Below are 16,108 nucleotides of genomic sequence, written 5' to 3'. Positions count from 1 at the left end.
GATCAAGGGAAGTAACAGTACCACTCTGTTTTGCTTTAGTCACCTGCCCAGTTCTAGGCACAATTCAAGAAGGATATTGAGAAGCTGGAATGAGTCCAGAGAAGGGAGATCAAAATGGTCAAAGGTCTAGAAACCAAACCATGTAAGCAGGCCCGTAGCCAGGATTTTGATTTGGAAAGGGCTGGGATTTTGATTCGGGGGGGTGGGGGCTGAGTCTGGACGAGAGAGGATCTACCCTAGCAAACCTTCTGTATCGTTATTCCAATACCCCCATGCATATGGGATATATTGAGCATGGTGATCAGATCATGATATGAATAAACATAATAGTTTAAATAATAAATGTAAGGCCTTCTCGCGGGCCAACCTGAGAATTTCGGGGGGGGGGGGTGAAGCCCCTCAAGCCCCCCCCCCTCCCCAGCTACATGCCTGCATGTAAGGTTTGGCCTAGAAAAATGGGTATGTTTAGCTTGGAGATGAGAAAGTTTTAGAAGCAATATGTCAGTGGAGCTAATAGGTCTTCACTGTCTATTAAATACTAAACCACACCCAAATATATGGCATTGTAACAAGGCTAGTTCAAAGCAATATAATATTACTAGAAAAGTCATTCATTATGGAAATCACCCATCACTTATTAGGAGGATTGCAGGTAAGCTCAGAGGGAACAGAGAAGACTGGAGAGATGACAGATAATGTAATCATATCCATTAATCTAAAAACCTAAGAGTTCGGACTCTGTGAGCCTAGTTTCCACTATTCAAGTGTTTCTCAAACTGCTGATTCCCAAGCATTCCCTGCTGAGTCTAAAGCACGCACATCAAACTCAAGATCTGGGGGCAGAATCCAGCCTACCATGTCATTGCTAAACTATAACTCCTTTATTTCTCATTATTAGTTATCATAAGTAAGACTGATGGGAGCTGTGAATCAGTAACATTTGGAAGACTGCAATTTTTTTGTTTAAACAGGATAGTGGGTTTGAATCTAGATGCAAGGCTTGTGGATTTGATGTCTGACTTTAAAATGGCCTCTTCCCCAATCTCAGAGTCACAGGTGCTGTTGAGTTGCAATTCCCATTATACCTCAGTCTGCATGGCAGATAATCAAAAGTGATGGGAGTTGTTGACCACTATGTAAAAATAGTTGGTCTCTGTATCCACAGATTCTCAATCCATGGATTCAACAGCCCTTTGAAGGCAACCATAAGTCTGATGTGGCCCTCAGTGAAAATGAGTTTGTCACCCCTGGTCTAAAGGAAAGAAAGGAGAAAATTGAATAAACGGGAACAAATGTGATAACTGTTACAATGAGGTCAACAAATGGCCCCACATACGAGATAGCTTAGGAAGCACACACCACCCCATTGCTTAGAGGTCTCCATACTACATTTCTTCCTCCCTTGGGAGCACCCTGTGATAAGAGAATCCCTTTGCAGTGATCTTGGGAGTGAACCCAAGACAGTGTTTTCTCTACCCAGGAATTTTTGCATCTGCACTCAAAGAAGGCAATAAGGAAAGAGAAATATAAATTACAATGGATAAACTCAATCAAGGAAGCTATAAATGCAAATATGCAAGACCTAAGCAAAGCTGTTGATGATGAGGTGACTTGAGGACTCTCATTCATACAGTTGCCACAAGTTGAAGTTGACTTGATGGCAGTTAACAACAACAAACTCACAAGAGATGTAAAGACCCAAAGCAATCTAAACACCCTATTTACTAGAATCTAATGCTCACCTTTAGATTGCCAAAACTAGGGTGCTTGTTAGATTCACATAATATAGTAATCTAAGTGTTGAGCTCAAGAAAAAGAGGAAGCTGCTTCAGGAACATCTGGAGTTCCTTTTTGAGGGACCTCATCTCTAATGTAATGGCAATGGCTCAATGCTATGCAAAAATCCTAGGTTTTGCAGTTTGGTGAGGCATCAGCATTCTTTGACAAAGAAGGCTCAAGGCTTTGTAAATCTACAGCCCCCATGATTCCATAGCATTAAAACAAGGCAATTAAAGTGGATCCATTCTAGAGCATAGATACACCCCAAGGCTTTCCCCTTTCCGATGCTGAAAGCTTTGGTGTTGTAACACTTTTGTTTTTAAAGTAGGAATTCTAAGCAGGCAGCAACTATAATGCACAGCTTTTTTGGCCAAATTACAAAGTGTATCTTTTGCCACTGCACTTTACATTTGGCAGCAAATACATTTTTTGTTTCAAGGTTTTGAAAATTGAGGTGCATATTAGATTCAATGGTGGAAATATGGTATTACAAGCACATCATACATGTAATCTTGCTTAAATTTAACTAGTTGGAACATTGGAGGTAAAACAATGCATATTTGCTTTCTGGACCCAAACGTTTCCGCAGGGTGAAAAGCTGTTAATTAGACACCACCTTCGAATAAAATCAGAATATGCCTCCCAAATTGTACTGTTCAATAAATGTATAAATACTGCCATCTTGTGCTCATGATTGGACTACAATTTGCAAAAAGCAGGTTACAAAAAGGAATAATGCCAGAAACAATTATCTGGCAATCAACTTCTTCAGTAATTTGACTGGACCTAAAGACAAAGTGGCATTTGTATCCTGAAATAAAAAGTTTACCTCTTTCGGATCAATCTCCTGTCTATAAAACGAACAGCAACAACACTGATCTACTTAAGAAGGCTGTTATAATGATTACAGACAGAAATGTGAAGTATTTTGAAAGTCTCCTTTATGTTAAATTGCTCTGCCACACTAAGCTGGCATTTCTAATATGAATATATTTTTTTTCAATATGAATAATCAAAGATTAATAAAAAAAATCTTTAAAACATTATAAACAGGGCCTCTATATTACACATTTTAAGGCCAACTACCTCTTTCAAGTAAGGGCAAATGAAATTTTTGCCATTCATGTTATTCCAGTTCTCAAGGGGAAAAATGTAATATTCAATTTTTTAAAATGCCAATCTGCAAAGGAGAGCACAGAAAGTTAATATTATAAGGAAAGCCAGTTGAAACTGTCGTGCAAATAGGATATGGCAGCTCTTGGATGACTGACTCTAGAAAGCCAAGATAAAACTTGACCAAAGTTATTTATGCTAGAATGCTAATTGAGAGTTATGTGGAGCTTTTGGTTTCTGCTGGGATTTCGTTCCAAGACCCTCAGTGAATGCCAATATCTGTGGATGCTCAAGTCCCATTACATACAATGGTGTAGTAAAATGGCTCTCTTACATAAAATGGGAACACCAAGATTTGCTTTTTGGCATTTAAAAATATTTATTCAAGCTGTAGATGGCTGAATCCATAGATAGAGAGCCAACTGTACATTATGGTTTATTGCAACAGTGACAACTACAGAATATTCCTTCGAATATTCTAAATGATCCATTGCTCCCATTTAATGCTCCTTCAAGAGAAGCTACTAGACTGACCTCTTCATCTAGAGCTCCCAAAGCTGTCAAGTCATGTCATGTGAAACAGGACTAAAATCAACACAGAGATTGAACTCCTTAAATTAGAGGTTCTCAAAGTGTGCTCTGTGAAGCCCTTAGGGCTCTGGAAAGCATAGTCAGGGGCTCTGCGTTTTCACCTCCCCAAGTGCCCAGCAGCGGAGAAGGAGGCATCAGTCGGCTGGTTGCTCCTCCACTGCCGAAGCACTGGAAGCTCACACTACTGGAAGTGCCCGCTGTCCAAGCAGCCGGCGCTGAAGCACTGATCGTCACCAGAGCATGACTGCCAGAAACGGGGCGGCGAAGAAGGGCAGGGGAGGGCATTGGCAACAGTGGCAAAAGGGGGTGTGGGGCAGGTCCACTAGGGTGAGGACAACAGTAGGGCTCTCTGTGAAGAGCAGCTTGGCTATGGCAGCAGCAGTGTGTGTGAAATAGATAGATAGATAGATAGATAGATAGATAGATAGATAGATAGATAGATAGATAATGTGTGTACACATACACACAAAGTTCAGCACAATGAACAAAAACTTACCTTTAAATATTTTGATTTTTGCCTACATGGATAAATGAATACAAAAATGTATTTAAAAAGTTAAGAAGATAGCCGACCCATCTGAACCTTCAAGCAATCTCATTCTTTCTTCAGAAGAATAATTTGGGTGATATTTTACAGGGGTTGGGGTTGCTATCTACACTGACATCACTCCATCTGAAAGCGTAGAAGTGACTGGAAATGACTGTAGAAGTGCTGTCAGGAAGTTCGATACATTGACGTCTTTGCTTTTCTCTCAGAAGTTATCTGTAATGGGCTATCTGATTTTCTAGACATATATTTATTTTCAAACTACTTTCAAATTGGGACCAAAATGCAGTTCATTCCTCTATTTTGGCAACTCTGTCTTCTAATTGTTTAGTAGTCAGTACCTTGGCAAAGCCATACCATCAGGAAGAACTTCTCTGAACAGCTGTCTCTATTCTTCAAGTAACAAATCAGTTAGGTCTCCTTGGGTCATGCAATTCCGCAACATCTTCAGGCTGAACTTCCAGTTCTAATTCTTTTACCCTGCTGACAACATTTGAAGCAATTTCTTCCACTGGATCCTTAAAACATTCAAAATGGTCTAGAAGTGAGAAAATCAGTTTCTTCGAAATACATTTTCAAAGGCATTTCTTTGATTTCTTCTCATGCATCTCTAATTGTTTTAATGCTGTCCAAGGAGCTTTGATCCTTCAGAAAGATGTTCATCTAATCCCGTTATATATCCTTAGCAAAACTCCTCCTTAGGTTAGAATGCTGAAATCACACCTTGATCCACTGGCTGCAGCAATGAAATTGTATTTTCAGCAATGAAGGCAACTTTAATTTCTATAAAGGACTCAGTCAGAGCTCTAGAGTGGCTTGGAACATTATCAACAAGCAGGAGAATCTAAAATGGAATTATCTGCTTCCTGCAATAAGGCTCAATTGTAGGCTTACGGTAATCTGAGAAGCAAGTTGCAAATAAACCAGCAGTCATTCTGACTTTTGCATTACTCTTGAGATAAACAGGAAGGCTAGACTTTAAATATTTTTATGGCCCTAGGATTCTCTGAATGGCATATAATCATAGGCTATAGTTTGCAGTTACTGTACCAACTGTATTAGCCCTTAGGTTTGAAGAGAGCACGTATTTCTCTTTTTTGAGGGGGGAAAAGTTCTAGTTAGCATTTGTGTCCAATATAAGGCCATTTTCACTCACATTGTATAAGCACTTTTTAACTTTTTCCCCAATTACTACAGGGTACATCTCTGTAGCTGCATCTGTTGCTTCTCCCTGCACTTTTATATTATGCAAATTGGATCTTGCTTAAATCCATTAAACCAGCCTTTGTCAGCTGCAGGCGTCTCTCCTCTTTCAGCCTTCATTTTATTAAATAGACTTAGGACTTTGGCCTGGATAATACCTGTGCTTGGAGGAATATAGTTCCTGATTTAGTCTAAATCCACACATTTAAAAGTTTTTCCATGTCAGCAATTAGGCTGCCTCATTTTGGCTTTATTTGTAATAACTGTACTAACAGTTGAGCGAGGTACTCCTAGCCTGGAACTTATATAAGCCGTGAACATGCCTTTTTCACTAAATATGATTAGCTCTAGCTGTTCTTGTAAATTGAGAATCTTAGGGGTTCTTTCAGCTTTAGCACTATACTCAGATGCCATTATGAATTGCAAGTGCAGATAATCAAGCCATTTCAACCTGGCTTCAGGCCTGGTCATACAACAGAGACAGCTTTGGTTGCCTTATTGGATGACTACAGTGCATCTGGTGATTCTGCTAGACATTTCAGCAGCTTTAGATACCATCAACCATGCTATCCTCCTTGGTCTACTCTTTAGGATGGGACCCAAAGACATTGATTCTGGTCTCTCTTGGAGAGACATACTCTAAAGATGGTACTGTTGATTCTTTGTGGATGCCCTGCCCATTGGCCTGTGGTGTCCCTCGGGGTTCTGTTTTCTGCCCCATGCTGTTTAACATCCACAGTCGTCCCTCCACATTTGTGGCTTTGACTTTTGTGCTTTAAAATCTAAACTGTCTGTCACTACCCTTAATTTTTAATAACCTTCTTTTGATTTTTTCTTTAAAAACAATGGGGGAGAAATAAGAATTGTTAAAGATTTATTTCAAAAACCATACATTATTTCAGAAAATTAGTTGCTGTTCTTGATATTTTTTGGAGGAAGAGGTTTTATGACGGAAAAGCAAACACATCCAACCGGATCCCCAGCCAACTTAAAACAGGATTCCATCTTAGCAATGTGTGGCCTACAGTCCCCACAAACATAGTCTGCTTTGACGGAAGATGCTCCCTTTCCTTCTAAAACTGGGTGGGAGATGGGAGCTTACTTTTTATTAAATTCGCTTTTAATTAAGAGTTCAGTCCAATATTCTTTATATTAGAGTCACATGTTCGGAAGAAATATTTGTTCATGTTGGCAGAACTGTGATCTGAAGCTAGAAACCCCAGTGGAAATTATAACTCCAAGTGACCAGAGTCCTCTCCTGCGGAGGCATGAGTATTTTTGAAACAATTCTGCCTCCTTGTCTGCATTTTCCTTAGCAAGTCTCCTTCAAAGGAAAGATGGTATTCTTCAGAGCTAGTGGGTAATGCACAGATATCTATAACAACAAAGAATAACAATGTATGTGCATATACACTCTTTTTTTAAAGTCACAAGTAATGTAACACGGATCTGTTTACTACAACTCTGCCTGAGAGTAAGTAATCTTTATGTCTCTTTATGTCTGTTTTTTACTCTTTGAACATTATACCCTTTGTGGGATCATGATATGAAATTTGTACCTTTACTTTTGTTACTCTGGAAGTAATTTCTTTATAAAATATATAGTTTGAGATTGCTTACTCTCAGGCCGAGTTGTAGTAAACAGATCTGTGATACATTACTTGTGACTTTAACAAGAGTGTATATGCACATACATTGTTATTCTTCATTCTTCAGAGCTAGCAAAGATTACATTTCTACAACAATGTCTCTACCACTCATTCCAGATCACTCAATCCATGTCCAAGTTGACTTGAAGTAAGTAATAACATTTGCACCTCTTCCCTTGGTGTAAATCCCAGTATTTTGTTGAGTCTTTATTTGGAAATGAGCAGGGAGGGTGGCCTCATTCACTTGTCAAGGTATGAACAGCCAAGAGTTTTAAATGAAAGCTTGGAATATCTCTTCAAGCCTTCACGGATGTCCTGTGTGGACATTGCCATCCCTGGGTTTGCAGATCACAGGTTAAGAACAGCTCTTCTAAATAAAAGGCAGGAAACTCAAGATGATGCTGAATACTGGGATGAATTATACTAACAGAATATAGAGGGCATGAGGAAGTGCTCTCTGAAGCAAGACCATGGCAAAACAAAAACCTGAAAACACATGGCCAATACATAAGATTTTTTTCCAGAATTTTCCCATTGGTATTTAAACAATATCTTTATGGAGTACTTTTCATTTCTACTGCTGGCTAAGAATGGAAATACTGGATGACATTGTTTCTGGATGCAACCACAACAGCAGTCTGGGTACGCGCCAAGCAAATTACTATTCCACATGGCAGCTAGGGGAGTACATTGCAGATTGCCAATGCCTTCCTCAAAGCACCATTTGCATAATAGCTTACACTTTGTAATAATATTATTAATAAAAAAAGCTTCCTAAGTACTTTTTAATGAAAAGAGAATAAAATGGATTACCATACTTTAAATTAAACCTTGCAGCATCCTGAGCAAAATAAGTACCTGCATGAGGAGTGAATGCTAAAGTGCCAACTAGCACTAAGCCAAAATGTTTAGATTTTGGGGGAGAGAGGATAAGAAAATCAGAAATGGCCCCTGAAGATTATCAATATCAACAGGAGTCTCAAAAATGATTGACAAGACAAAGCAATACAATGCATACCCTCTTCTACACTGGGAAGAAAAAATTATAATACCACTTCAATCAGATAAAAGTAGTATCAATAGTAAAACAGTAACATCCATATCTCCAGCATCTGCCAATCTTTCAACTAAATATTCTTTCGTCCATTTTAAGGAAAACCACAGGCAATAGCCAGGGGAGGATCTTGGCTCAATGAAAATAAATTTGGCTTTGAATACAAAAGGATCCTGGTTCAATCCCTGGCATCTCCAGGCAGAGCTAATGTATCATCTATCTGAAACACTGGAGACCTAAGGCCAATCAATGGCAATGGGCTTAATGGGCCAGAATGGACTTGCCTTGCCTTCTTATATTGCTTGCATCTCCAGTTCCTATTCAAAGTAACAGCAAAATCTTTTGTACTGCTATCAAAGATCTCCAGCAAATGAATCCCAGGAAGACAAACCTTTTATTTGTCTACTAAGTAAACGTTCCAGTTAACACTAAACAAGAAGACATGTATACCGAGTGAAACTATCCAGCTCTGGTTCTCATTTCTATATCTTGTTACACTTTGCAAATTCTCTGTATTGGCATTGGGTGGCCGAAAGTATACTAGCTGCCTATTTGCCAGGTGGTAGGGAAGAACAAGAAGCAGTAATTCAAATCTGTCATGAACAACTCACAAGGGAACAACGTATGGTTCTTCAGATGATGCTAGACCCACACTCTATGTTAGTTAGAGCTGTAGTCCAAAACATTATGGAGGAGCACACTTGTACCTTAGCACTGTAGCCTGTCTGGTCACGATTCCAAGAACCTTTCTAATCCAGGATACTTCGAAGACATCTCCCCACCCCTTTCATCATTATAACTTGTTGCACAAGAACTTTCAATCACAGACTGATACCATCAATCACCCTTTTTTAATCACATCTGCTCATCACCTAATCAGAGGATGCAGGTTGGGATGTGATCAGAAAAAATAATCTGAAAGATAAACTTTGTTACAGCAATATAAATATACATATACAACATTCAATATATTCTCTCTTTCTCTCTCTGTTTAAAGGAAATGCTGAAAAAATCTTTTTTTTAACAATCATTAAGAATTTGGGGATTCAAGATATTCCCGCTTGGAAAAAACCTGTGCTATTCTGGGAGATGATTCATTTTTTTAGTAGCTACTATGCTACATCAATTCTACAGTGTAGATACACCCTTGGAGATCAGAGTTTGAATTCTGGTTGAGCCTTGGAAACCGACTGGATGACCTTGACAAATCTCCTCTGTCAATTCGACTCTGAATAAATCTTGCCAGGAAAGTCCAATTATAGGATCACCATGAAGGAGAATCACAAAGGCACATGACAACTAACTTTCAGGATATCTCTTTATATGTATCACATAAAGTGCTTACTCTTCACGCTGGGATTAGAAGAAGATACCTTGCTGTAATCACCATGAATGTTTGCTTAATTCTGATCTACGCATCCTTCAATTCTCTTGCTCATTAGAAATGCTTGCCTAACAAAGTTATACTGTTGTTTAACAAAAAGCAAAAAGGGAATCTTGTTGTGAAACATTTTAATGCTGGGACAGAACAGAAGTCCACAGACAGACAGTTTATCCTAGAAACTGAAATATTAACAGGGAAAAAAATCAGGAAGGGGGTCACAATAATGTATGAGAATGTATGCATGTAAGAATGTATGGGCAGCTGGTTAGGTATCTGACAGTTCCCAATTTGCTGGTTTCAGCCTTTAATTGTGTGATGAATCTGCTGGCAGAGTTTGCAGTTCTCTACTTCCATTCATCTTTATTTACAGGCAATTTCCAGCTGTAGCCTTAATTTGAGTTTTCTTCCAACATAACTATCCTCCTTCTGTGTACTCTCTGAACAGGTCCTAATGGCAGCAAATGGCAGCAAATCCCTACAACCTTTTTAACAATGTGTTCAACTGCATGGAGCTTGGCAGAATATCCACCACCTGTGTATCATGAACTATCTCAATTAGATTCTGAAATATTCAGAAAAGGACAGGATTCATTCAGAACACAGCACTCATGTCCTACTAAAGTCCAGGATACTGGGGACAGGAAGAGTAGCAGCTAAGTGCTTCAATAGTCTTATCACATAGCAGTAAAATCGCCATGTGTAATTCACTGGAGGTATATCCCCCTCTTCAGAGTACAGGCAGTCTCAGAGTTGCAAACATCCAATTTACAAGTGACTCAAGAAGATATCAGAAAGTGAGAGAAATCTATCCGTCAGAAGGGAAATTCACTCTTGGAGGAGTTGTCATGTAGAAAAGGTGTCTCCACTGAAGCTCTATTACCAATCCTTGTTTCGACAACAAGCCAAATTTTTCAAAATCGAAGTCTCACAGGGACAGAAAGTGAGGTGAAATTTTCTGAACAGGGGCACAGACAGCAAAACAAACACCACAAGTGTGTTAAGCCTTCCCTATGCAATACAAAGCTTTGGCTGGAGTTACACTTAAAAATATACTTATTCTGATCTACATACAAATTCAACTTAAGAACAAACCTACAGAACCTATCTTGTTCATAACTTAGGGCTGCCTGTACATTTACAAACATGGGAGATAAAGTCAAGGGACCTTCCAGGTTACTCGACACAAACAAGGACCGGCAATAAAATATTCTACTATAGAGTGGTGCTGGAACGAGTATCCAGCTACTCCATTACATTTCCCCATTTCAGCCAATAATTAGTTTATATTCCTTAACTATCAAGCTCATCCTTGACTGAGCTGTTTTGGAGTTTCCATACTTTAGCTTTCTCCCTGCCCCCAAAGATCTATATGCAGGGGTGTTCAAAATGTTGGACCCAATTTCAAAGCAGCTTTATATGTTGAAATACCCATCTAGTGCCTGGAAGGTGCCATTTTAATAATGGCATTCTCCTATAAATGCCAGAAATAAAAGAAGTATCTGCCCTACTATACTAGGCAGAGAATATTTCTATGAGTAAACTAGCAGATGAGAATCAGAACTAAAATCTGACAATAGCACTTTTCCACAGGTCAAAAGTAAGTATTATACAAATAACGCTACTGTATTAAAATGTGTGTAGCTCCAGGATTTTCATGTGCCTTGTCTTGAATATCTGCAACATTTGCAATCATTCCACAAGGTATCTCTTTAGCATGAACCCAAGTAACCAAATATGAGCCTATGGTTTAATGAACTACTGAAGTACAATCAGAATAGGCAACCCTTCCCCCCCCCCCAAAAAAAGATGCTATTATAATACAACATTATATGACATTGCAGTATTATGCAAAACATATTCTTTTCATTTTCAAACAGAGGAACAAACCTAAAAATATTTATAAACCAGCTTTCCTTAACCTCCACTCTAGCAAAATATTACACTTCTTTTACATTGGCTTCACACTACATTCCCTTCTCCTGGGTCACTGACTGGCATCAGTGACCTGTTGTCACTAGCATGGCCTCCCAGTCCCTTCCCTTCACAGAACCAGAAGATAAAATCAGTTACATGAAGCAAAAGCACACACAAGAATCTTCAATACAATCTGGACAAAGGTAATTCAGTTTGATATCTGTCCAAAAGCTTAAGGAGAACTTTCTTAGGAATCCTAACGCGACTCTGCAAACAGGAATGGACACAAAATACAAGATATTTACCATGATCGAACAGTCAATATGACAGTCAATATGTGTGCATGCTTCATGTAACCGATTTTATCTTCTGGTTCTGTGATGGGAAGGGAAAGCATGCTGAAAGCTGACACTTCTTTTCAAACTAGGAATTTTTCCCTGTGGTTATGTTTTAATTAAAAACTAATGATTAATCAATAAAACTATAATTTGAACTTTCAGCCTTTTCTGCACAGTTTCTAATAGGGGAAAATCAAAGGCAGTTGTATGGGGTGGGGAGAGAAAGGCGTTATTTTTTGCCCACTCTATGGCCAGCCACTGGATCCATTATATACAAATGATACATTAGGAAAAGGAGGAAGATTTTTTGGAAAGCGGGTTTTCGATTGAAAGACTGCTGAAAATACTCCCGCCCTTACTAAAGACAAGTTAAATGTCTATTTTTATTATTTGTTTATTATTATTATTATTATTATTATTATTATTATTATTATTATTATAAATGTTATTATTCTTGTTTACTTACAACTTCCCCAAAGGAGGCAGCCAGCATGTGCGTTAACGGACCTAAGTATGGAGATCCACCGGTATGGAGCAAAGCTTTTGTATATTCATAAGTGACAAAAAAGGCAGCAGCTGAAAGACAAAAAAGATAATCTGCTGAGATATCCAAAAGCTCTCGGTGCACATGCAGTCATTATTCCAGGGCATAGTGGATTTCAAGTGCTATGAGGTAAAGATCCTCTTGCCCAAGATGTCCTTTCTCTAAACTTGTTCAAATTATGAACTACAATATAACATGCAGATGGGAGACAGTGATCTCATAAGGCAGAAAAACGTTCTGACTCACAATGTTTGTAAGGGAACCTAACCCCAGCCAAATCGACACAGAAAAAGACTACTTCTATCTATAGATAAAATAACAGAGAGAGAAAATGCCAAACTACAGGATGCCTTTCCTTAAAAGATTGCTGAATGATGCCATACACAGAAATAGTAAAAAGCTAGCCTTGTTAATATTATAGTTAATGTCATAAAAATCTGAGTTTTTAGGGCTTTCTCAAATCACAGTACTGAAAAGTACAAGGATATTTAAATAAACGGTGCTTACTTCTCAAAACTTATTCTTTTTACACATTAGCTTTCCTTCTTCTTTTAGTTGGAACAGCAACTTGCAATTGACTATTCACCTCCCTCCACCAAAAACAATACCTGTGGTGCGTTTTCCAAAGGTAGAAGGCGTACATAATACTTAACTTCTATTTTGAGGTAAGAATGGTCTTTGCCACTGAGAAAGGAAAATATAGACATGCCTGTGCAGCTCAAATTTATTCACTAACCAAACAAAGGCTGTGACCTGTAACAGGTACTCAGATTTTTGAAACATTGAAAACTTTTCTGAATTAAAAATGCAATTTAATGATTTGGGATGAGGATTAACTAATGACAGGTAAAGCACACCATGGGACAAAGAGATTAATACATGCACCAAAAGCAGGTCTTGTTTCTGTATTTCTTGTAGCTGACCAAGGTCTTTGAAACTCAAGGAAGTTTTTACCCCTCGGAAGAAAAGTAACTCCTGAAAGAGTTATCATGGGGAAAGGGGTCTCCACTGAAGTGTTATCATCAATCATTGTTTCCATAACAAGCCACATTTTTCAAAATCCAATTATCACAGTGGCAGAAAGTGGGGTGAAATCTTCTGAATAAAGGCACAGACAGCAAAACAAACACCACAGGGGTGTTAACTCTTCCCTATGCTATATAAAGATGATACATAGATAGATAGATAGATAGATAGATAGATAGATAGATAGATAGATAGATAGATAGAGTAGAGCAGGGGTCCCCAAACTACAGCCCGGGGGCCACATGCGGCCCATTGAAACCATTTATCCAGCCCCCGCAATGACAATGATTATTATTATTAGCATTGAGGCTATATTTGTTCCCATTTTGTTTGTTTTTTTACTTCAAAATAAGATATGTGAAGTGTGCATAGGAATTTATTCATAGTTTTTTTAAAAATCAAGCCCAGCCCTCCAATAGTTTGAGGGACCATGAACTGGCCCCCTGTTTAAAAAGTTTGGGGACCCCTGCAGTAGAGTCTCACTTATCCAACATAAGCGGGCCGGCAGAATGTTGGATAAGTGAAAATGTTGGATAATAAGGAGGAATTAAGGAAAAGTCTATTAAACATCAAATTAAAAAGGTAAAGGTTTCCCCTGACGTTAAGTCTAGGCATGTCCGACTCTGGGGGTTGGTGCTCATCTCCATTTCTTAAGCCAAAGAGCCGGCGTTGTCCGTAGACACCTCCAGGGTCATGTGGCCGGCATGACTGCATGGAATGCCGTTACCTTCCCACCGGAGCAGTACCTATTGATCTACTCACATTGGCATGTTTTCGAACTGCTAGGTTGGCAGAAGCTGGAGCTAACAGCGGGCGCTCACTCTGTTCCCCGGATTTGAACCTGGGACCTTTCGGTCTGCAAATTCAGCAGCTCAGCGCTTTAACACACTGAGCCACCGGAGGCTCCAACATCAAATTACATTATGATTTTTCAAATTAAGCACCAAAACATTATATTTTACAACGAATCGACAGAAAAAGCAGTTTAATACACAATAACATTATGTAGTAAATACTGTATTTACGAATTTAGCACCAAAACATCGCAATGTATTGAAAACATTAACTACAAAAACACTGACTACTAAAAAGCAGACTGCGTTGGATAATACGGAACATTGGATAAGCAAAGGTTGGATAAGTGAGACTCTAATGTAGATAGATAGATAGGTAGATAGATAGATTGATATGGCTGGGCTTACACTTAAAAATATGTACCTGTTCCAACTTGCACAAAAAAAACTCAACTTAAAAACAAACCTACAGAACCTACCTTGTTCATAATTTGGGCACGGCCTATAAGAGATCACTTTCAATTTAAGACACTAGGAAATTATCCAGACAATTTCCCACTTCAAATTCCTTTAGAAAAACAAAAATATTGTTTGCAGACTGGACACTACATGAACAATCCAGGGCACAAACAAGATTGTCACATGTTCATCAACTCTTGAGAATTTTTATTTTAAACATTCTTCCATCTTCCTCATTTTAAAAGCTCAGTAAAATTCCAGTGTACTGAAGCACCAATATAAAAGGAAACTCAAAATTCAATACTGTGATGACAATAATATGTTGTGCAGAAAAGAATTCTAAAACTAGAACATTTACCTTCTATTATATTAAATATTGTTCTTATTGTAAGAGTGCTGACGATTTCTAACACTTTTGCAACCTTATAAAGAGGACACAGTTCCAAATTTCAAAATGCAAATGGTACAAAAGAAAGCGTGAACTTTGCCAAGAGGAAGAGTTTTTTAAATTTGTTACAGGGCTGTATCTGTTGTCCTCTGTCACTAATCAAAAGATGCTTATCTTCTCCTGAAGGAGATAAGAGCACAGAAGATAAAGAACAAAGAAATTTCATATCATCTTTGGAAGGGCTTAGATGAGCTGAAGGTGCCCGAGGATGCTGCTGTAAACTTTCATGGACATCCGCTAAAAGAAGTCAGAAAGGAAGAATGTAGAAATAGGAAGGGCATTTTTGACACATTAACACTTCCTTTCTGTATTTTAAATCTAAATTAAGGGTGCAATAACCATTTTGTCCAAACCATATTTTGACATAACATATCTTGTTTGTAACTTGGGGACTGCCTGTACTGTACTGTGATACAAAATTACCAGCTCTCTTTAGTTATGTAATCCACATACTTAACATTATATTTGCACTACAGCTTTACTCACACTTTGCACTATGTATCGACTTTTTATTGTTTTTACTTGTTACTGATTGAGAAGAGACTTTGTGTAGTAGGAACAAGTTTAACAGTCTGTTCATTTGTTGACCAATTGGCCTCTGAACACTCTATTCCAGAAGAATAACTAGAACTTCCTATCTTATCTGTAAATATGTAAATAAAAGTGTAAATATGTATGTATGTGTGTGGCTTGGTGTCCACAGACAAGCTCCCACTTCCACAAATAGCTATAGCTCCCAATATGCAGGAAACACGAATGGCCCTCCCTCCAATGACATTGCAGGTTATAGCAAGCGCCACCCAAGTGAAGGCTTTACTATGGGGATAATGTCTTCCTAGATTTTCTGTTTTTCCTTCACCACAAACATCCCAGTGTTTCCTATTCTCTCCATTGGTGTGGAATTTGCATGAACCCCTCCACTGCCTCTCCCATAACCCTTTCCTATTCTTTTATATGGCACACAGCAAACAAAGGAATTGATCAGCAACTGAACATACTAGAGAAGTTTGGGGAGAATTCACCATGATTTATAAGAGTTGTAGATACTAGGATGTATAGTTCACTTACAATCTAAGAGCACCAACGATGGACCTGGAACTAACTTAGAACACAGAACCCCAAGACCAGCAAAAAAATATTGGAGGTGTTTGGAGGGATTTATAGGAGTTATAGTTCACCTACACTATGAACCCAAACAATGATGAATCTGGACCAAACTTGGCATGCATACCCAATATTCCCAAATTTGATTACTGGTGGGTTTT

At 38.5% G+C, this 16,108-nt stretch overlaps 1 protein-coding gene across 3 annotated transcripts in view; it reads right to left on the bottom strand.

Annotated features, from left to right (window-relative positions):
- Positions 1 to 16,108, bottom strand: part of slc25a26 (solute carrier family 25 member 26) — a 191,456-nt gene that overhangs the window by 139,860 nt on the left and 35,488 nt on the right. For 2 of the 3 annotated variants that reach the window (XM_003217807.4, XM_062969687.1), the window contains one exon: positions 12,039 to 12,148. The exons of the other annotated variant lie outside the window; for it this stretch is intronic. In XM_003217807.4, the coding sequence (XP_003217855.1) occupies positions 12,039 to 12,148 (110 nt within the window). The remainder of the gene's footprint in view (positions 1 to 12,038; positions 12,149 to 16,108) is intronic. 3 annotated transcript variants of the gene reach the window in all.

The sequence above is a fragment of the Anolis carolinensis genome, chromosome 2, assembly GCF_035594765.1.
Source record: "Anolis carolinensis isolate JA03-04 chromosome 2, rAnoCar3.1.pri, whole genome shotgun sequence".
NCBI classification, from domain to species: Eukaryota; Metazoa; Chordata; class Lepidosauria; order Squamata; family Dactyloidae; genus Anolis; species Anolis carolinensis.
The sequence above is the reverse complement of the archived record's forward strand: the minus strand, read 5'-3'. Positions and strand labels throughout refer to the sequence as shown.